This window comes from Helicoverpa armigera, chromosome 9 (assembly GCF_030705265.1).
Source record: "Helicoverpa armigera isolate CAAS_96S chromosome 9, ASM3070526v1, whole genome shotgun sequence".
NCBI classification, from domain to species: domain Eukaryota; kingdom Metazoa; phylum Arthropoda; class Insecta; order Lepidoptera; family Noctuidae; genus Helicoverpa; species Helicoverpa armigera.
Genome location: NC_087128.1, coordinates 7,146,582 through 7,170,901, shown reverse-complemented (window position 1 = coordinate 7,170,901; position 24,320 = coordinate 7,146,582). Strand labels below are relative to the sequence as shown.

The 24,320-nt window shown below is 36.7% G+C and overlaps 1 protein-coding gene across 1 annotated transcript; it reads left to right on the top strand.

Moving 5' to 3' along the window:
* The first annotated feature begins 426 nt into the window (after nt 1-426).
* Nucleotides 427-4,819, top strand: LOC110369926 (pre-rRNA 2'-O-ribose RNA methyltransferase FTSJ3). The gene is made up of 9 exons (XM_021325565.3): nt 427-594; nt 680-1,440; nt 1,532-1,681; nt 1,873-1,980; nt 2,184-2,345; nt 2,471-2,678; nt 2,770-3,222; nt 3,820-4,019; nt 4,131-4,819. Exons 1-9 carry the CDS (start codon nt 528-530, stop codon nt 4,575-4,577), a joined length of 2,556 nt encoding a protein of 851 aa, XP_021181240.3. The 5' UTR covers nt 427-527; the 3' UTR covers nt 4,578-4,819.
* The last annotated feature ends 19,501 nt before the right edge of the window (nt 4,820-24,320 follow it).

Genomic DNA, 24,320 nt, shown 5'->3' with positions numbered 1-24,320 from the left:
ATGACTGAGATTAACTCAACAAGTCAAATAATACAATGATTTTTAAATAAAACTTAATTCTATACTTGTATAATTCATGTTGGACAGGTTTTGTGAGATCGAATACCAGAGATATTGAATGTGTTCTGAAACATAACTCAGTATACTCGCCAATTCTCATGACGTCATGAATTTGACGCCATACTGTACTCGTGTATGGATGGACCAAACAAAATATTTTACTGGTGAGACAAGTGTGGCATGTGTGGCATATTGTTAGTGCGGCTATACGAACAAAACAAATACAAACACTAGTCTCAATATGACGTCAATGCACTACTATTGTAGTCTGCATATTTTGGAAAGATGTAACAGTATGGCGCGATTCATGACATCACGAGAACTAGACAAACACACTTATATTTCGGAACACATGCATGCATGTCAGGAATGTATATTTGACATCTGGCTATAACCTCCAAAAACTCGATTGAAATCGCAATAAACACGTTGTTTTTGTTGAAGTTATTAATGAAAACCCTTAAAAAATGGGGAAGAAGACGAAAGTAGGAAAACAGCGGAAAGACAAATATTATCAACTTGCCAAAGAGACAGGTACTGTTTTAATTTTAAAAGTAATATCTCACAACTTTAAAGTGGTTATGTGAATAGTATTAAATTATTGCTTTTTGTGGTTTAGGTTTTCGTTCCAGAGCTGCATTCAAGTTGATACAATTGAATCGTAAATTCGGGTTTTTACAAAAGTCACGAGTATGCATCGATTTATGTGCTGCGCCTGGAGGATGGATGCAGGTGGCGCATCAGAACATGCCTGTATCAAGTGTTGTCATCGGTGTGGATTTGTTTCCTATCAAACCAGTTCCTGGCTGTATAGCTCTTACTGAAGATATTACTACAGAAAAATGTAAAACTGCAATAAAAAAGGAAATCAAAACATGGAAAGCCGATGTTGTTCTCAATGATGGTGCTCCAAATGTTGGTTTGAACTGGATTCACGATGCCTACCAGCAAGCCTGTCTTACTCTCAGTGCACTCAAGTTAGCTACAAATTTCTTGAGGGAAGGAGGATGGTTTGTCACTAAAGTATTCAGATCTAAAGATTATCATGCACTTCTGTGGGTGTTGAAACAATTTTTCAAAAAAGTCCATGCAACAAAGCCCCAGGCTTCTCGTAATGAATCATCTGAAATATTTGTAGTTTGTCAGGGCTATATTGCACCTGATACAATTGACCCAAAATTTCTGGATCCTAAACATGTATTTGAAGATTTGGATATTGTTAAAAAACAGCATTTGAATATATTACACCCAGAAAAGCAAAAGAAAGCTAAAGCTGAGGGATATTTGGAAAATGACTATACCACACATCACAAAGTACTACTTTCTCAGTTTTTGAGTCAAGATTCAGACCCAATCGATTTGTTGCAGGGATGCTCAGAGGTACACTTTTAATTCATTTATCATAGTAGTATAATAAAGTTATACTTTTTTTAATTACATGCTGCTATAATTTCTGTATTATTTTTTGCAGATTGTGTTTGATGATAAATCGGTAGAGGAGCATCCAAAAACCACAGCAGAGATTAAAGAATGCTGTAAAGATATTAAAGTTCTCGGGAGAAAAGACCTCAAGGCATTACTCAGTTGGTTCAAACAAATGAAAGAATTTAAAGCCTCACAGGTAATATAATAAACTTATAACAACTTACAGTTAGGTTTTCTATTTGTATGTATTTGACTTCTTTATCCACATCAAGCTTTAGTTATGATGAATATTATATCTTAAACAAATAAATCAATGTTGCGAATAAAAAAGGATTAGGTACTTTGAAAATACTGTATGTAATATACCTTTTTGATTCAATTTTTCAGGAAGTCAAAGCAGATGATAAGGAAGATGGTGATGAGGAAACAAAGGTGGAGACAACTGAGGACAATGATGAAGAAGATGATGTTGATGCTGAGATTGCTGGACTGCAGGTACACACATTTCTTTTATAAAATATAGTTTTAGCTTTTGAATTCAACGCCATATCTGTGTGTTATGTATCAGTTACATAGATGTGATGCAAATGTCATCTGTATGACAACAATATGCAGATGGACATTTGCATATTGGAGCTACAGAGCTCCTCCCATGTTATCTTATATCTAGTAAATATTATTAATCCTTGTTATTCCAGGATGAAGAAAGACGTACCTCTAAACGGAAAAGGAAACAACTCAATAAGCAAAGGCAAAAGTTGGCAGAGAAAATGAATCTGAAAATGGTACTCAAAGGTGATGGTGGACCTATTTTGGAGAGTAATGATATGTTCAAATTATCAGATATCAAGAATGCTGAGGTAAGGAGAAATTCAAAAGCAGATAAATTACCGAATAAATACCGATAATTACAGAACTAAAACATAAGTTATTTCACCCACGTTTTATATCAAAAGATATTTACTAATTTTATTGTATATTTTAGGAATTAGCGCGCATGGTGGACCAGCAGCCTGATATAGTGGTAGATGGTGACGATGATTCCGATGATGAGTTCAAAGTGAAGAAGAAGTTTGTCAAATATGATACTGAGTCTTCTAAACTGGACTCTTCAGGCCTTTACTATAAAGATTCAGACAGTGAACTTGAAATGGAATCTGACTCTGATACTGAACAAGACAAGGAGACTTTAGGTAGCACTTTTTATTTAATTAAAGTTGAAATTACTGCAAAATATTTTGTTAGTAGTCATTTAGATAAACAATGTTTTTGTTTGTTTCACAGCATTTTCAGATTCAGACACAGAAAATAAAAAAATGGCAAAACTAACAAAATTAAACACATTAAAAAATAGCAAAGTGGCCAAAACAGATGTTATACCGAAAAATCATCCTTTGTTGACTGATTTGGACAACACTGACCCAATCTCAAGGCGCTCCATGAAGGCTGAGCTATGGTTTCAGAAAGATAGTTTTAAGGACATTGATGAAGATGACGATGAGGGTGTTGATTTAGATAAGTTGGCTGAAACCCTCAAGGAAAAAGGCAAGAAAGTAGCAGAAGATGGCATGATGGAAAAAGCTAATGGTTTAAAAAGAAAACTGCAAGAGGAGAGTTCTGATGATGACTCATCTGATAGTGACTATGATGTTGAGGATACTGTTGCTCCCACATCAGGAAAAGCTGGTGCGAAAGGTGCCCAAAAAGATGGATTTGAAGTTGTTTCACAAGATCCAGGTATGTTTCATAATAATTTTGTAATCCTGAACCTGCTTTGATAATCCAATTTTGTTCTTTGTGTTTTCCTACCATTCATTTGCCATCACATCTATTTTTATATAGCCTGGATGTTCATCCATGTTAATATAAAAAGTTTTGATATATTTTTCTGAATGCATTTGTAGTGCTTTATCAGGTTTGTGTTCAGAGGAAATTGGAATAATTATTTACAGTGCATAGTTATTATCTAGCTATGTGTGATTTACTTTGTTTCTTTATCTGGTGACACTCCACTAGTCGAGATTAAGCAGTCAGCTCTCATATTGTGCAAAATGGAACATAGGCACCTAGTTGCACATTCTTTTTGTTACTTTTAGACTTAATAGAAGATTAAAAGTACCTGTGTTTTACTCATATGGCGCTTCAAACTTGGCCGCAGTGTTATGCGCCCATACAATGCGCCTAATCTGTAGGCGCCCATAGTTGTTGGCAGTCGTATAGAAAATCTAAATAGCTGGCTAATCTAATATGCTGAACGTACTAAACTAAAGGTTTCATTTTGTTTTAACTGTTAATTTATTGAAATAAAATTATTGATAAATTAATCATTTTTAGATTTAAAGCGGTTGAAGAAAAACCTCAAGATGGATGCCGAGACCCTCGCGCTAGGAACGATGATAGCAACGTCGAAAAAATTCAAAAGAGATCTTATTGATGACGGGTGGAACCGCTACGCTTTCAATGATAAAAATTTACCAGATTGGTTTGTAGATGATGAAAAGAAGCATATGAAAAAAACAATCATTGTTCCTGAGGTAATTTCAAAATTTGTTACTATTGCTGCTTTTAATTCAATTATGTTGAATTTTTTTACATTCAATCGTTTATTCACGTTAATATATCATGATTGTGTTACTATTTAACAGGAATACACTGAAGAGTATAAAAACCGATTACAAGACATAAACGCACGGCCGATAAAGAAAGTAATAGAAGCCAAAGCACGGAAGAAGAAGCGTATGATCAAGAAGATGGAACGTGCTAAAAAGAAGGTCGAAGCCGTCATGGAAAATGCTGATATGTCAGAGAGGGAAAAAGCTCAACAAATAAAAACTTTGTATAAAAAGGCGCAGACTGATGGAAAGAAGAAAGTAACTTATGTGGTAGCTAAAAAACACACTACCGCCAAAAGGATGAAGCGTCCTCAAGGAGTCAAAGGACATTACAAGGTGGTCGACCCACGCATGAAGAAAGACTTGCGCGCGCAAAAGGCTAAGGAGAAAACTAAAGGTCGCGGAAAAAAGGTCAGACCTTCCAAGAACAGTAAAAGTACGCCGCCTAAAAAGAAAGGCAAGAAAGCTAAAGCTAAGTAATCAGGTGTAACAAATATATACAGATAGAAAAGAAGGTACTGCAGCTTTTGAAAGCATCATCAGTGTTTAACAGTAGACAGCAAATTGATAATGCTGTTTATAACTTTCGAGGAGTTTATTAAAAAATACTTTGAAACTAGGCAGTCTAGGTAACATTATGTTTTTAAAATGATGTGCCAACTTTTTTGTCTAACAGCGCTATAGTTTATATTTTCATATTAATTAAATATATGAGAAACATATTATTTTTTATTTATTTTGATTGGCTCTTAGAGCATGTCTATGTTACATTTACTGTCAATTTCATTGATAGAAATTAGTGTTGGGTAGAAAGTAAATATCCATTAGCCAGCACACAAAGATTATTTTTACGACTAAGGTCAGGGTGATATTTGAATCAACGTGCGTCATTCGCCGAGTTCAGGGACAGACACGCCATATAAATGATATCACTTCGCTTGGTGGCCTTGGTGTCTAATTCTGATTCGTTCTAACTACGCCGTCTGCCTACTAAGTACTATTGAGCGACTTTATGCACAGCTTGCGGAATAAATATCTGCGCCGCACTGTTTTGTTGTCCAAACTATTAGCGGCGTCACAGGAAAACCAATAATAAAATTAATATCGGCAACGGTTATCTATACCAAATCTCGGGAGTCTGAAAAATTAAAGGGTAAGTTCTACCTGCCTACTTAGGTACCTACTCAACATGTGTTGGTCTATATTTAGGTAGGCTCCGACCTTCACCTTCACAGCATTCACCTCCTTGCCGTGTCGCTTAGATTGTGACGAGCTATGTAAGTAAAGTATTTACTAATTAATACTCGTTGTTTACTGGCCAAAAGGCCGCACGCAACCTTGCACCTTGTAAGTCGGAATTAAGTAAAGCGAGTAATCTATAAGAATTTCGGAAGGAAATAGAATATGGTGTGAGTAAAATGTAGGGGGAGACGATGGTACGTGGGAGGTTGGAGGCAGGCGGCAGGCGGGGCGCTCGGCCGGGCTATATCGAGCGCGCGATCACGGCCAAGGCCGCGCACCGCCGTCATCGCTCCCGACTCCGTTCCGATCGTAGGTACGTCCGTGCCCGCCCTGGAGCCTCGCGATCTCGGAGTCCTTAAATATCTAAGCCTAATAGCTACGCATTGATATCCTTAACAACTGTTTATCCAGGAGTGTTGGGAAATTGAGGGGTCGTGAGCGTTTGTTGCAAGTCAAAGCCTATAAAGTACCTTCCGCCCGCCTCCACCGTATGTTTAGGTAGTACCTATATATATACTTATCTTTCTACGTAGCCCTCTTTAAACTAGTGCAATATTATGTTTCTTCTATGGTTGTGCCTACGCCTACATAAAATCAACGAACGGAGGTTTCCTTTTAGTGGCACTTAAGTTACACAATATTGTGTATTCGCAGTTGGCGGTGACGTCCGCAGAGGCAGGTAGAAGCAGTCGAGGTGGTATAGGGCCCGGGCGGGGGGTGGTGTGACCTCGCCATGACAAGGTCGCTGGTTCCATTCCACTTGGCCACGCCACTCATCCCTCCCTATAGTAATCTTCCATAATGATTCCCGCCTCCCGATACCTACATTATCATGATAATAAAATGTTTATTTCTTTAATTTGTGCACTATCGTGTCATATATTTAACTAGATATTGACATGGATATCTACTTAATTTTAACTCTGTTTAAATGCCCCTATTTTTTATCCTAACTTTATGTAAAGACGCGCAATAACGAAAAAGTGAGCTATTTTAACGGCTTCAAGAAAAGGAGGAGTTTCAGGTTTTTTTCAATATACCTAAATGTCATCTGTTCAGGGTTCCTTCACACTGCGTTGTTAAGACTGGGTTAGAAATTGAGATTAATCTTAAGTTTTTGAAGTCATCCCATATTAAATAGGGTACCCAATTATTTGTATGAGTTATAAGTACAGACCTATTCACGAGGAGCTACTTTGCTGCTTTTCCAACCTCTGTGCAGCGTCCACGTTGCGCAATTTCTAGTGGCAAGCATCAACGCAACATTAACATCTCGCACATTTTTCTGTTGCCAAAATATGCGTTAACATCGCATCGCTCTGCGCAACGTTGGCGCTTTACCGCAAAAAATCGCGGAGTCTACTCCAACGTCGCAACTAGATCGGTCCATAGGTATGTAGGTACCAGAAGTTGCTCGAAGATAAATTTCGAATGGCAAATTCAAGTAATAAGGGTTTAATAATAAATGGTGAACCTTCTTTTTTTGATATTGTGCTGAAGAAAATAGGTCTTCGTTCAAGGTTGGGAATACTTGTCCAGTGTATAAGATATTTTGCAGCCACAATTCCCTGCGCCGGTCAACGTGTTTACATTGTAGAGGTATAGAAGACTTACTGGCTACCGTACTGTGTCGAAAAGTTAATTAAATTTCGAAACTTTTTGACTCGAATGGAAGTCGTACAATTTTTTGGAATCAAAATTATGAAGACTTTTTATTTTCTTGGTATATTTTTATGATTTATTTCTGCATTTGTGCTTTATTAAATACTTATTGAGAAAAAATATCCTAAAACTTGCTTTGAGTTCCTGCGTACACCAACCTTCCACGAGCCGACAACTTCATCTGCGCAATAGTGCATCCTATCGGCGATAGATGGCGGGCGTACGTTATATTCAAGCTTTTGCTAGCCCATAGAACATAACATGGAATCTACGCCGGACTACTACTTCATCATATGAATTAGTTCAGATCCTGGAGACGAGGATTATTTAAAATCTCGATACCAGTATGTACAGATTGAAGGTATAAAAAAAACATTAAAAAGTAAAGATTTTTTTTATTAGGAATTTGGCGAATTTTATAGAACCCAAATGCAAGTTTTTTTTTCAAAATTTCTTAAGTGTTAATTTTATTATAATTAAAAAGAAAACGGTACAGACCTAATTGGGTATCTATGCTAAAACACTTATGCCAGCTTTCCAGTTACTTTTTCAGGTCACCATATTCAAAAATATAGGTACCCAAGAAAATAATAGTCGATATAAGACGCAAACCAGTGACTCGGTACCTACTCCCGTTACATTTATATTGGTGACAAGATGCATCGAAACGGGCTGTGGATGGATTGTCTGTTCGAGGCGACGTTACACAAATCTTCCGGACAGGTGGTCGCCCCCGCCCTATAAAATTCGCAAGTTTAGTGCGCGTGGAGCGGGTGATCGACCATGTTCATGGCCAGAGTCGCGGAACCACCTACCGCACATCGGCAAACAAAGCCGAAGTGCCACCGCGCCGACAGTTGCCCGCAGGTGAACCGCGATTAACCTCTCGCCAGACGGTCGTTAGCTGAAATGGCTATACTTAAATAGGTCCTCATCCACAAGGTGATGCCATTCTGGTTACAAATACGATTCAGACATTTTACGGTAACGGCGCGACAATAAAACCTGTGACGAACTGCAGACATGTCATGTCCTCGCTACCTTCAATTCACTATGTGCGCTTTATGCGTGATTTAATTTAGCAAATCCCTTTTACCTCCCTACACAACTTATTTATAAAGCAATAAGAACGGCTTGTTGGTGGTGACTGTTGTTTGTATTATTATTTGCCTCAAATTCAAACGATATCTACTTTTAAATGTGTAGGGAGGGATAACGTGAAAATATTATAAGGACACCGGAAATACATTTTCATACATACATCATTTTGCAAGATATATCATTATAAAAAGCTGTATCTAACAACTACCTACTTCTATTTCAAAACCACGTTAATGGCGTTAAGTATCTACGCTGATTAGTAGCACTTAAAGAAACTTTACACTTTTTTTTCAGTGTTTTTAATTCACATTAAATGCTAGGTACCCAAAATTATAAGATCCCAAAAGGCCGAAGTATGGCGATTCATGACACCCGACGTGAATCATCTTATTTAAAGGAAAAAGAGCTAAAACTATGCTAAAACGTAACGTTTGTAAAGAGTTTTAGTTTATTAAACTTGAAATTCGTTAATCTACAACGTTACTACTCAAAGAAATTGTTCCTAGGTATTGATTGGATAATTGCATTTAAGTGGTTATTAATTCGTAGCAATACAGGTTGTTGAGTCAGTTACTGTGTGAGCATTATGGTCGCGCGGGTTCGTCGACCAGCCGTGGCCGGCCGCCACTCGCACGCATTACACGCCACGTATTTGACCGATTACCAACCTATTGCAACTCCAACATTCAATGAAAACTTACAATTCATACTCGTACGCGCGTGTTAGTAAACACACGCACTGCGCTCTTAGATAAAACATTATCACGACGAGGATCTTGTGTCTTAATGTGCAATATAGCTCAATTATTGGTGGCTTAGATAAGATCATACTTATCAACTAAGTAGTACTAAGTATAACATATGTATATTTAATTATATAAACACATTTAATTTTGAGCCGAATACCAATGTTTTAAATTGTTTAAGTATTTCTTAGTCGATTCAATTATTTTTATATTTTAAGTAGTAACGTTAACGTATTTACAGCATTACAACCGTCTTAAGCATTTTACAGCTACGTTGGGAAAATTAAAATAGCTACCTAAATCTGAATATCTCAAGATTGTTCTCTAAACTATGAATATTTTAAAACATAGAAATACAGTTACTAAATGATATTTAGTCTTAAATTTAATGAATTGTAAAGCGGCCTGCCAATTTTGTGTGTGTATTGTAGTGGAGGAAAAGGGGCCGCAGGCCGCGTGCGGTCGTCGACCGAGGCCCTTGACTCGCGCGCGGTTCAGCGACACCGCCTGACACCGCGCCGCGCCGCTGCCCGCTAGCGCCACGAGCGCGGCTTCATACACGCTACGACAAACGACAGTTTTACCCGACTGCTAACAAGGGTTATTTTGTTTTTAATGTATATGTTTAAAATATTATGTATGTGAAATATTTTCGTCATTATTTAAGTATATCGAGATAATAAAATGCTCTTACGAAAGGCCTAGGCGGAAGGCTAATTAGATTTGATTGAAATGTACTTCTACAAAAATATTATGTAAGTAAAATATATTATAGTGAAATTCTTTCATTGACAACTTAATCAAAAGACAAAAAAATTAAAACTTTTTATTTTGAAAAAAAATAACGCTGAAGCAAGTTTAACAAAAGTCCCATAAATGCGCTTGTTTAGTTTAGTTAGTTGAGATTTTTCATGTAACATGTTATGTTTTTTCATAAACTATTATGCGCTTGATGTGTGTACTTGATACATGTATGTAAGCTGTAAGTAAATAATAAGCCATTACACAAATATGTTTGGCAAGTGTTCTCTCTCAATGTAGTAAAAGCCAAAAGAAAGCGTTGATCTATAAAATAGTACAGAAGGAGAAATTGTTAACCTTTCACCACTATATTAATTTATTGCTTCTTTATTAACCGTACCGCCTTATCTGTCAATTAAATAATTAAGAATGCCTGCTAACTTTTTCCAGGTATTCCTAACGAGTAGTAATTTTGAACCAGCCTGTGCGGGTTCTTATGAAAAGTCACAACAACAACAACAAAAGCTACAAAAACTTATTTTTAAAGTTGGTGAAAGTCTGTTGCAAATAAGTTTCTAGACTAACTGAAAGTCAACTGAAACTTTTTTGTAATGTAACCTACTTAACGTTCTGTGTCAGATAGGCTTCTCCAAAAATTGTGACAAATTTTTCATGTCTTGTTTTCGCGTTATAAAGGTTGCTGTGATTGATCAATACTGAAGACACTTTTTGCATTCTAGAAAATTCTTCTAAAAAAGTTCAGGAAAGATGTCAAAATTTTTCTACTTCTACATAACTTTTATTGGCCCAGACTATTATTCAAAAATATTAGTTTTTGTTATAGGTAGAATATTTACAATAGAAGTTTGAGTTTACTAATAACTACTTAATTGTAAAAAAGAAATCAAAGTCTCTTTTAATAAGTAGGAACAACAAATGAGTCCTGTAATATTTCTCCTTTTAAAAAAGAACTTTTATAGGGATTAATCATTTTGAAAATTCAATGTTTAGGTAAATCCGAGAAAGTGTGAGAACATGACAGTTTCCTCGTGCGAGCGAGAGTAATCAATCATAAGCCGCAAGGGGCTTCGAGATTAAAAGCCACTTAGCATACATAATACATCATCTCCAATGTCAAGCCTAAAGGTGTCAATATTTCGTAACCGTGAAAGTACTTTCTTATACGAAATGTAAATACGTCCGCTATGTGAGTGTGAACTGTCCGCGGCTCGGCGCGGCGCCGCGCGGCACAGGGCACGAGAGGCGTCGCTGCGCCCGCGCACCGCACCAGTGAAAGTGGGTTGAATGCAGCGCCATTACTTTCAGTTTCTCTTGCGCGCGCCCGATCGTGGGCTCGTTACAATAAACATCACATCCCGTCGATTTCTCGCTCTGCTAAATTTCACCTTTTCCACTCTAGTATCGCGTTGTAGTTTGACCTGTTGCGATTTGGCGGTAGAAAGCTATATCGGCTCTACTGAAATTAGGTTAGTGGAACTCATTAGAATAGAGAATAAACGGACTTTGCTGACATACTATTGTTTCAGATAAGCTTTATGAAAAAGCGACCAGTTTTTGGCTTGTTGTTGTCGTTTGTTTATAAATTGTATGTTAATCCGGTTAGTTTGTATGGATCACATAACAAACAAAAACAGTGAAAGTTTGGGCTTCTTAACAATACTTTTAATTTATATGATAATATGGTACATATACTTACCTAGGTGTAACCTATAGCCTACCTAGAATCCTAACCTACAATCTCGTATATTGCAAGACTTACGAATGTTTAAAATACGAAAGTGTTTTTAATTTTGACTAATCGAAATTATTCAAGCTTTTACTATTCGATAGTTTTATACTTGAACATATTAGAAAATTCTTCTATTATTAAAAAGCGTGATTAGCGTGACGGTAGATAGTGGCCTAGAAAGTGCTTACTTTCGACAGCTGCGCCCGCGCCGTTCCGTCACCATACGCTGATCTTATGACTCCAATAAATCCGGTTCACATTTAACTATTGAGGAAATGGTCCTGTTTTTATGGATTAAATCATCCATTACAGCATTTTACATTATGGTCTTTTTATGGGACCTTTTTAACTACACTTTGCAGTAAACTTTTCAATTTTTTCCAGTAATAAGAGAAATCATTGTGCTTTTAAATATGTCGCGTCTGAACATATTGACAGTTCTCAAACATACAACGACCACGAAATGAGAAAAAGTAAACAGGATAATTGACTTTGAATGTGCTTACCTGGGTTTTAATTTATTAAGTAAAATAAGTACAAGATTGGCACCAAGCTCCACTAATAAGTGTGCAAGGAAAGGAGGTAATGGATACGTGCTAAGCAGCACGGCAAATGTTTGCCGCGTTGCATCCGAAAAGAAATGAACGAAAATGAAAGTGGCCTACTTCCCCGTTCCCTCACCCCGCTCGCTTTCTCGCTCTTTTTTCTATCTAATCTATTAGTTACAGTTGTTTGTTACTTTGCGTATATCCGGAAGCATTTCTCGTAGTACATTATTTACTATAGAAATAAGAAAGAGTGACATGCATATTTCATTTATTATCACGTTCTCTCAATAGCATAGCCACATTTACAAGTTTCGAGATCCATCTTAAGACACATTACATACATCACTTCTAACTTAATCTAACTGGTTCAAAATTACTAATTAACATCTTACTATGACAACATTAAGAATTAACTATTCAAAAAGTGCCATACTTACGATGATCTTGTTCTAGATATTAGTTTTGCATTAATTAATTCGCGTATCCGTAATACATATTTTAGCCGTACTAGATCCGTTTAAGAAATAACTCTGCTCTTCTCTACACCTAATTAGGTACAACCCAGGTCGAGTACAAGTAAGTGTTATGTACTCTTGTATTAGGCTTAGCTTTGACCACCTGGCATAAACAGGTCAATACTTAATTAAATTAGTTCTTTCAGACTCTCGTTTCATCTACCTTCTAGGATTCTAAACCTTGTTTTTTGTTTTAGCTTTAGAGACTATATACTTACTTAAAGTCTAGTAAGATTTGAATTTTATAAAGTTTTCTAGTGTTTTATTTATGTTTATTGGGCTAGTAAGAGTGCTGTGCAGTAGAAAGTTGATAGTGCGGTGCCGTGCCGTGCTGCGCCCGCGCTCTCAGCCTCTGCCACTGTCACTCGCGAGAAAGTTACCTTCTTTTCGTTTCAAAAACCATACTTATTGACCTTATTCTCTATTTTTGTTCTTTTAAGGACGGTAAATAACATAGAATTAAGTTTTCTTAGTTGAAGTTACAGTACGTATTCACATTGTTTAAAAAATTGTTGTAAAATTATGAATATGGTTTCGAGGCCATGGTGCTAATTTGACTATTTCTAATCAATAAATTCTTGTTGTTGGTTTTGTACCGCTGAAAATAACAGTTAGTACATGCTAGAAAGTTCTGGGCTTTACGCTCGGGAATAGGGATTACTGTCCGATAAGCGTCGATAAGTCGTGCCATTATCAAACATCTACGTACCTATTTATATCCCTATTGTGGGGATTGCAGGCGTGTTGTGCAAATATTGATTTACGTTCAGTTAGCGAAGGGTGATAAGCAGGTGAGCGTGTGCTAAAAATACATAGAAGCATCTGCCTAGCCTTTTCTCAACAAGGTTTGGGTCTATTCCTGGTATAACTAGATACCAGGTACCTTATGTATGGACACTTTACACTGGGAATCACCGTACCTTTTTTTAATTCTGAAGCACCTCTAAAAAACAGGCTATAGTAATTGCTCATTATAGTCATTATCGTCTATTAATTAGCAGTAATTGATTGATTTGGTACCGACTAACGAGTACCTATTATTCAATGAAATAGTAAAAGAGATATAACAAACGAGAAATTGATAAATAGTCAGTCATGGGCCTTCATTGTACGAAGTAAGGCTACGTTTAACAATAACTAGCTACAGTCGTTCTTACTACATCGCGATCGCAAGTTTTTTGACGAAAACAAATGGGTCTAAGCTAATGGTCTCTTCAGCAAGAGCTTTAATTGATTATCACGTTTCAAAGAGTCGCAGAATTTACGAGTAACTTAATGTAGAAGGCTTATCTATTAGTTGCAACCGAAATTGATCAATTAAAAAATATATAGCTGAGTGTATTTACATCGATCAACATCTGGAACCAGCCAACCATTAAATCTATTAAGAAATATTTAACATCTAAATAAAAAGACGCACCAGTCGCATCATAACGCCTACACTATGTGGAAGAACATAAAGCTGATGAATGAAATGAACCGTATTATTTCCCGTTTTGAACACAGTAGGCACGTACCTTCATTTCAACCTTTGAGAGATACAAAGAACAGTGTAGAACCAGGTCGACAACCTCGAGTAAGTTACACGACACGGTTCTTGACATGAAAACATACGAAAGGTAAGACTATTCTTAAAAGAAAAGATCTTGCCCAATACCATCATTTATCATTTTAAATGTATTTTCGGCGATTTACCTACTCTAAAGCAACTCAATTGTTTCAGAACTTTGTGGATTAGCAACAAACATAGAAGTTCGGATATCTGCAGGAGGTAGAATAAGAAGCGTTCCGGGCGAATTCTTGTAAGGCAATTAATTTGCCGATGACGCAGATGTTTAGTGCGGCTAGTCAATTGCATTTAGCAGTTTAGTGATGCATCACATGTGTATGGTGTGTATGCGTAATTATGCGCGTGCGACTAGCGGCCGCGCTAGAGATAGCCGCAGGTCAGCGACCGCCGCGAGGCCGACGCCCGCTGACGTAACGTTACGCGAATTCCGACGCCCCCCGCACCGCCCGCACCCGCCCGCCACTCGCATCGACCCAATTCCTTCGAAGCCACTTCATTTGTGCATCGCTAATTATATAAAACGTCGTTGCACCGCACTGCCAAACACGTTCTATTTCTAATTTAATCGAAGACTTATTTGCGGACAACTATTTAAAATACATAATTGAGAGGTTAATTATATACGGCGTGAACTGCGCCGGTACTGAAAGGATACTGTAACAGTTTTTGCAAGTCACACAATATCTTTAAATAAATAAAATCTTAACGGATATTCGAATTTACTCTACATATACTTCAACTACATTGGAATCCTGGTTGTCTCTGAAATTTGATAATTTTTAACCCCGAGAGAAAAAGATGCGTGTTACGGCCCTTTCACACGGCAGTCCAGTTTTTTGCAGGATACCGTTTTTTGCAGGATCCCGTTTCATCGCAAAAGATATTATATGCTAGTGTTCACACGAGCAAACCGCATGCAGGATCCTGCAAAATGCTGTTTCCGTCTTAATATCTTTTGCGATCAAACGGGATCCTGCAAAAAACGGTATCCTGCAAAAAACTGGACTGCCGTGTGAAAGGGCCGTTATAAGTTTGACCGCCATGTGTGTCTATTTGTGACACTGTAGCTCTGACAGGACCGAACAGATTTGGATGCAGTTATTTGGGATGAAAGCAGGTCTTTCAGCGATGGTGTTTAGATAGATGTTATCAAAGTCGGCTCAGCCGTTGTAAAGCTATTAGATATTTTGTCAACAGACTGATAGGGATCACAGATACAAAAATGGCATATATGTCGTGTTTAGATTCGTTCCGATCGTATTTAAAAAATATTAAATTGGTAATAGAGAAAACTAAGTCTAGCAATCTCTCAACACATTTATATCGTAGCAGTACCCAAATGACACTGTTTAGCGATGGGCCATTTTTTAAATTCTTTGTATTGTTAAAACAGGACGAAAAAAAGAGTTATGAGCTTTTTATTATATCTTGATAATGGTATAGTAAAAAAACCCTTATTTTGCTAGTTTTAGAACTCAAAGAGATAAATATGCAGCCTAGGCGTATGTGACTGAATGTGCAAGAGAAGCAAGTGCAAATTATTATTTTCATGCAACATTAAACTGGATAAGCCGATGTGAGTGAGTGACTGATTAAACCCAGCACAAATATTAAATGCGTCAACATGTTTTCCCAATGTATTGACATAAATATTCGCACGTAAACTTCTATGACTAAGCTTGCTATAAATATATAGCCTTTTTATTGTACTTCAAAATTAAATTGTAGCCAATAAAACAACGTAAATATGGAAATTGTTTACTAAAATTCATGGATTAGCTAAGGAACACTGGTTGACGTAAATAACACCGCTTTATATTTTACAGCTAAATGGTAACTTAATGGTCCCTACTCGTTATGTGTTATTTCTTTGTTGTGTATAGGTAGCACCTGACTGAAATCGATCTTATTTATGTGCCAAATATAGAGATTTTGCATAAGTACCTTTTCATGGAATAGGTAAATCTGCTTGAACCTCACTAAAAGCAATATGTACTATATTTAATACGTACACATTTTGTAAATAAAAGAAACCTTTTTACAATAAAATAAAACCGACTTTTGTGACTAAAATTTTCTCCTTAGTCTTAAAAATTGGTGAAAACCGTGAAAACAACGAATATACATATTACATTCAACCAGACAACCATTCAAATTGGAAACCTCCTTTTTTGAAGTCGGTTAAAAAGTAGTAACTTTCTTTGTAACAGCAGTGAATATCGAGTGTTTGTCTGACGCAAGTGGGCACTAACCGCAGTATTATTTAGGCGTGAGTCAGGCGAATGTGCGTATGACGAACACCACACTGACCAATTGTCATTGCATGGTTACAATTACACGGATAGCCACGATAAGAATGTACGTCATGACTCTTTTTTTCCTTTTGAACAAAGAGTCCCAAAACCTTGAAATAATTATAAGTGTCAAGGAGTCATACGAAGTAACTTACTTCTAACACGTGAATTACTTGTACGGGAATCGGGGTTCAAATTAAAATTCCTTGAAAAACAAAACGTCTTTAATTTGTGTCTTTTTGTGTCTTCAAAATCATTAATTTTAATCATTTTAAAGTAATTAGATGCGACGCTATCGTTGACCGGAAGAATAAGATTTGTATCGTTGATTTTCAGAACTTCAGTTAATCATCGCCTTCTTCAATTTAAGAGCGTCATTTCAACTTGTCGGTGCAGCTCCTTCCATTTACGCCTATCTAGCGCCAATTCCTGAACTTCCTTATACGTCACAACATTCACCTTCTCTTTAATTTGCTTGATATAGCTGTACCTCGGATGACCCCTTCCCCTCTTTCCTTCGACTTTCCCTTCCACGATGTTTTTTTATAAAATCGTCGTGACGTATAAGGTGTCCTATCATTTTTCCTCTCCTGTTCTCTATGCTGTGCAATAGTTGTCTTCTACTCCCTATTCTACTTAGTACTTCTTCATTGCTAATTCTTTCCGTCCAACTAATTATCGCCATCCTCCTCCAGCACTACATCTCAAACATCGCCATCAAAATAATATTGGTGTTAAACAGACGTTTCACAGTGGTTTTTTTATACAAAATCAAATCATATAAGTTTTTAAACTTCACGTTTAAGGGTGCTTTCACACAAGCAGATGTCGCAAGCACAAGCAAGTCGACGCACAGAATGTTCGATGTCATCGCTCGAACCGACACAGCTCGGCTTTTTGGATTCACAGCTGTAGCGCGACAATTTAATGCCGCTCTGAAAAACAGCTAGTTTGAAAGCTTTCTAACCAGAACCATAATTAATATAATCACAGTGTATAAATACTGAATTTGACATACACACACTAATAAAAACTCGAGTGTACATTTTATTAAGTTAATTATGTATTTCGCTGAATTTGAAACAAATATGAACAATCAGACACCTGAAAATTCTTCCAAGTGGGTAGATCTGTGGATTAGCGTCAACAAAAATGAGTACAAAAAGAACATCTTTGAGTTCACCCCTAGCGAAACTGCGCGTATTAATTCGTCCCCGCAATGTTTTCCTTCTGTACCGCATCGAATCCGTCTCAATAATACAAGTACAAGGTCACTTTGATAACTGCTGGTGTCATTTGGTTTTGTTTTTCTGGTCAAACATTAAAAGTACGTACGTATTACGTATGTACATATTTTACATGTTTACTTACTTTGTTTAGTTTTCGATGTAAGTAGGTACCTTATCGTTTACGTTTTCTTTTTCGTGTTTGTGGTCTATAATTCATTATAAATATATAAAAGATAGCCTTTTTGAAATCCTTTGTGATCTGTTTCTTATGAACGTCGTTTAAAACATACAAAAGAATACAGTAGAGGGAACGCCAAACATGTCAAACACATATACGAGTACCTACGCCAATAACGAAAATGATGATTTGTTTTCAGTACGAAGCCTCTTGGTAAAAAATTGGCAATAGAAAAATATAATTTCTTATGTACTTTTAAGTGCTACGCCATCTCTTTACCTAAACAATGCAAAATATCGAAACTCCCAATAATTGATAATTTCTATGTAGGAGCGGCGCTAGCTATTGGCGTAGCACTTTCGTAGCAGTGGCTACGAATAAAAATATTTTGAAATAGTTTTTTAGAGTGCAGATTATTGTAGGCTCGCATTATATGATGACTACGAAACAATGAAAATGAATGGCTTAGAGTTGACATGGTGATAGAAATGATGAAACTCCTCTAAGGTATACAACAACTATCTTGTGTTTCAGCTACTATTTTTCGTATTAGGATTAACTGTCGTGGCAGGTACCATAGAGACCAAGTATAGTTCAGGGAACTTCTTAACGAATGACAACCTGATCATGTTTGTGCGTATTCTATACGTGTTTACGAGAATTTTCGACTACAATGAGTTATGATAGCCATTGCAAGTACGGACTGTATGACTATCATGGTAAGACTATACATGAACTAAGACTTTTGGACCTGGATAAAGAAAAACAAGACATAAAATACTTTTGATTACTAAAGTTAAACACGGCAATATCAACGATGAAACTAAATTTTTTTTAGATTTTGTAAGGTTAGTTAATATTATTATTTAGTTTCTTTAAACTGCTGTTTATATTTATTACAAGTACTTATGTATTTAACTGTAGATACAATACAGTGACTGTTTCTTCTGATCCACCACAACAGTTGATTACAATTATTTCTTGGTGATGGCATATTAATAATTATTAGTAATGTTGACGTAATAAGTATAACAAAAGTTACTATTACCTATTTAATTAATTTTAAAGAAAAAATACTTAAATCAAAGCCTAACAAAGAATGGATAAAGCACCCACAAACAAGCCATAGTTAAAACTCAGTCATGTGGCTAATAAATAAAAATATACTCAACAATACAATTAAAGGCGACCTTGTAGTAACAGACGTTTTGCGTCACCGTATCATCAAATAGTTGTATAAAAACGCTGCGGTCACACAAAGTCACCCCCCATCCGGCAAGTCGCGGCGTCCGCGACACAGCCGCCGGTCACATTCAACATAACAAAACGTCAATTGACACGTCGACCTACCTGCCCCGACCTTTACAAATGATCTTAAGTTAAACTACTACATAATAGGTACGTTAAATCATAATCTGTTGAGCTTCTTGAAACCAGAACTATTTATTGTTGCCTAGATCTACACTAACGTTGTTCTCGTGCCCACAAAAAATCTACGAAGCACACTTATGCGGTTTAGTGTGTTGAAAACGTCTGCTGAAAGAGTTTTATCAACATCACTTAATTATATTAGATTGTGTGATCGAGAACAATTCATATTGTATTAAAAACATAAAAAATGACAAGAAAACATATACGACAGCATAATAAAAACAATGATAAATTATTTTTTGGAAATTCACTGTTGGACATCAAGATTTGATTAGGTAACTTTTGTGTAAATACCTACATATCGATGATTTTATTAGAAATAAAAAGTATTGAGGTCTATTGTAATAATTTGAAGCCGCAGTGAATGGTTTGATACCGAGTTTGACCACTTTACAACTGAGAATAAATTAAAAAGTGGTAATATTGATATTTTTAATATGTATAAAAATGACGTTTAGTATGCGTTTCAGGGATTTTCCGAGGACCTACGAGTACCAGCCAGCGTGTCGCATACGCACGTAGGTACAAATGCACAGATTACGCCAGTGCGTCAAACTAAGCTATACTACGTATGCAAATACTAAATGTTAACACATGTGTGTTTCATTGAGAACGAACTAATGCCTCTATAGACCAGCTTACTGAGCAAGATTTGATCAGCTTCGATTTTTACAATTACAGCATCCAATTCAATGTCGCCTGATATATCTAAGCATTGCTACGATCATAGAAAAACTCAGAAGCTAGTTATTTATAATGAGGTCAAGCTTGTGAAATTGAGAGTATCTAGTGAAACATTTTCCTAATACGTATAGTTCCTTAGGGACACTGATGAAGCCGCGTGTCACAGATAGTAATGCATCAATGTAGTAAGTAGTACAGTTGCACTGTTTCATAGTGTGTACTGTAGAGCATTGTTTTATTTTTGTTACAATGTTATTAGCTCTTCAGTTTCCCTGTCTGCGCATGTACTGATAAGATCAAACTCTGGAGTGGGCGGTTTCAGATAATAAAGATGTTGACGATGACGAAACCCCGTCATAGTCATAGTCATAGCCGCACCACTTTGCACATGTTCTATTCAGAACGATGAATAATAATTGGTCACATCCGGCGTTTAAATATTTAAGTCTAGCCGAAGTCTAGCCGAGACTTTGTGCTAATAAATATTTCGGACTCATTCCAAAAGCAGTGGGGTGGATGTGTAAATAATGAACTTCAATTATGTAACAAATGTAGAGTGCATGCTTGGTTGTTATTTTTATGAAATGCACTTAAATTATAACAGATTGTTGTATATGGTGATGTGTTATAAACACGTGTAAGTTTATTGCGGAGCAGGGTGCACGCGCGACCTTGCAGCATGCGCTCGCGCAGCGCCGGGGCCGGGGCGCGGAGTGCGGGCCGCGAGAAATGTGCGGCCGCAGCGGTGACGTGCCGCCTCCTTATCAGCGGATGCCGCTTATCGCAAGGTTGCAGCGTCCACGTGTTGCTGACCATTTTGTACGTTGCGCCTTCTTTTTAGCTACCTTAACTACGTTGTAACTTAACAACGCATGTACCTCGGCGGACGAGGAAAATCTGTACATAACCATTTTTCATGACTTCATTAAAAGTACTAAATTGTTAAAAAGGAAGAAATTGTTCTCAACTTTATCTGATTAAGTGCATGTACGTTATCAGGGTACGACTCGTTGTTATACAAAGTTGTTAGGGGATGACCCTCGCACTTAATGAGCAACCACTTTAACACATTAAAGGTCGGAAACGAAATAATATAGTTTATTTTCTGCCAACGGTAAACCTAAACAACAAATAGTTCTCAGATATCTTCGGGTGTTAAGATTTACAGCAGGTGTATTTTCTCGTGTGACCAATCTTGCATATTGAAGCTTTGGGTAAGTCTTCCTGAAGTTCCATGCGAGATATATTATCTCCTAAATTACTTAAATTTCGTATAAACCTATAGGCATGACTAACCAAAAAGCTCGACCGAATGAACTTACAAAGGGGGTAATTACGAAAGCGCTCGTTGTCGTTCTTCGAGAGCGGCTGCATGCAGGGCTTACGGAGTCAAAACTAATTCTGAAGCCTAACAAACCCGGCGTAGGTATACATATGAAGTTATTTATTTTCAATAAAAAAAAAATGGTATGTTCATTGTTTTTTCATGACAATGGGTCCAACATTTTTGTATCAAGGATTCCACTGAATGATTGCAACACGTGTAACAGTTTTATTAACATAATGCGCATTTTGTACATACGTGGACAATACCTTAGCAATAAAAACAATTTTATTATTATAATAATCGTGAGTTCTGTCTCTGGCCCTAACCACCGGTAGCTTGGACCCTGCGTCCTATATCGGTGGCCTTCTATTAATGCTATTTTTATTATATTTTTATTATTTCATATTTAAATAAGATAATAAATACATAAATGACGGTAATAAAACAGTAATAATTTTGTAGCTTGATATAAACTGAATTATGATTCCATAATTACAATAATAGTAGTTATATTATTGTAATTAAAATTGCGTTTTGAAAATGATTATGAAAATTAAAATATCTACCACTGCGTTTATTTAAGAATGCAGTAAGAGTGCACGTTTGCCATGAAAATTTTAAGCCAGCAACAGCCAATAGTTTCAAATGCCTTGTTAACGTCCCTGGATGTCAAAGACAAATGTTTTTATTTCAAATGGGCCTTTGCAGGCTCCCATGAAACGTCACACTAGTTGCACGGTTCCAAAACGTTGGTCTCATGGAGAAGAGTCGGCAAGAAATCCCATAGACTCTTTTTAAAATGTGCTTTGGATTTAAAAAATAGCTTTTTTAAGATTATATAAAAGTTCGCGTGTTCAATAAGCAATAAGTAACGGCTCAGCTCTATACTTTTTACGCGACATCGTGAGTTTAAAATAATATGTCCTTATTAGTCTACTGACCTTGCGGAATGAAACTACCAGACGATTTGTCATTAATTGATTGAATATTATGAATATATTCCTGCTACCGTGTGACTATTCATGCGTATACATATGAACTTATTTATATAAAGGAATATTCAATATGCACTTGGTGTTAAAGCCCATGACGCAAGTGAAGTGAAATAAATGCAAGTAAAATGTGGACGCATTTCACTAAGTATACATACATACATACATATGTATAGTGTACTGTAGTAATGGTGTAAATATATGTATTTAATAACATGTTTATTTAGTCTTATCAAGCTCTTATGTGAAAGTAAACATGTAGGTAGAAATCATAACAAATAAATGAAATACAATGTTGTAAAAAAAGGAGATTCCTACATTGAAATATTCTAAAATAATATTTAGAGCCCTCGCATACTACAACTTTTACTCGACCGATAGATTGTCCAGGCTCATAAATCAGAATGGAGATGAATGGAATTGCGTAAATTGCAACGATCAACTGTCGGCTGGCTGCACTCTGCGGGAACTCTTAAATAGGTATGATTTTAATATTTTTATGCCTTCGGAAATAATAAGTATTCTCAAAGCCTTAAAAAATATATTAAAACAAACGTATTGGTTTGTCAAATAACACTGAATGAATCACAAGATAATTTTGACATCTAGAAGAAAGAATTGCAGCAATTCTACGAACAACGTGTGGTGTTTATTGTGATTCATGTGAAGCTGTTTTTGTATTTGTCATTTCCACTTGTAATTAGTAATGTTAATAATGGCTTATTGTGTTGATTATGTTAGCAACCGGAGCGGTAGGAGCCGTTCAAGTGTCGTGTCGTTAGTTCGCATAGCGGCGAGGGCGGGCGCTGCCGCGGTCGTCTCAAGATCAAGGTCGCGCGGCAGACGTGCGGCAAGGTCACCTGCCCCGCCCCGCCGCCCCGCCACCCTGCCCCGCGTTCGCCTCCCGTGCCTCTCACGCGCGCAAATATTTGCGACCGTCTGTCCTCCGCGACCGATACGCCGAGGTCAGCCCGTCAACAGACCTTGAAGTAATATTATCCGACCTCTCCAGCTTGAAAGACGAGATCGTATTTTTATCGGTCACTTTAATAAACCCATACATTATTCCGTGTGAGGTATGTGTTCTTATTGCCTTTACATTCTGGGAAAATTAATTTTCGTATTCGAAATGAAATGGGTATCATCCAATCCTACTGTCCTTTATGAATGTTTATTTCTTCCTCCTTCAAGAAACCAAACCTACTGGATGCTTTTGATGAAGCTAGGCAGCGTTAATAAGCTTAGATAAACTTTTCAGTAAATCAGAATAACTTTTATCCTGGTACGACACATATTTCCCTCAGGAAGAGGGTGAAACCGCTGGCTGAAACTAATACACATATCAATTATCTGGAATTTCTAATATATTCTTCACTCCCCGATATATGGTAGTCGATAGTCTTCTTCTCAGATTTTTTTATTATTATATTATGGTATCCCTGAATACTATGTATGTGTGATGATGCAGAAGATGTCTACGTCGTATACCTATGCAAAGATTTTTACATAAACACTGTATGTGTTTTATTATCAGCTTCAGATGTCCCTTTGTATGCCAGTTAAGTGGTGGGGACAGTATTGGACAACAAAGAAAGAAAAATATGAATGAACTGAATAAATTAAGCAATGATTCGTCCGATGGCCTTATACAGCGACACAGCAACTGGTTATTAATTAATAAGTGCAATTTTAAAGTTGTTCCTTTTTGTTCGGTTTAAATCAGCTTGGGTCGAATGACGCGGATGTGTGTGTGGCCGTCTGCTCTCTGACTCATGCCTAAATTCGACGAATTTTATTTCCAGCCAATAAAGCACTAGACGACAAATATTGTCATCTTATTAAAATTTGCACATCTTTTAAACAATTGTAACGTTAATACAACGAGAATAATATTTACCTGGTAAACTGCCAAAAACAAAACGCGTCATGTTTTTTAACTTGTTTGTGCAATGATTGCATGTTTTGCCTATGTGTAACGCTTTTCATATGGTATCAGGTTTATAATTAGTTGTGAACAACAGTCCCATTCCGAGTGATCTAGATGAAAACAGGCTTAAGACGTAGCGGAGCAATCCACGTGGAGCAATCGATGTCATTAATCTCCTCGCACTCGCAAAGCGAAGCGCAGAAGTTACACTGACTGAAACAATGAAAATTAAAAGCTAATTAAAGTACAATAAAATAAAGTGTCGATAGGAACTAAATAAGGAACG

Coding starts and splice junctions, on each gene's coding strand:
- LOC110369926 (XM_021325565.3), top strand. CDS start 528: ATGGGGAAGAAGACGAAAGTAGGAAAACAGCGGAAAGACAAATATTAT. Junction 1,682..1,872: donor AAGAATTTAAAGCCTCACAG/GTAATATAATAA, acceptor TCAATTTTTCAG/GAAGTCAAAGCAGATGATAA. Junction 4,020..4,130: donor AAACAATCATTGTTCCTGAG/GTAATTTCAAAA, acceptor ACTATTTAACAG/GAATACACTGAAGAGTATAA.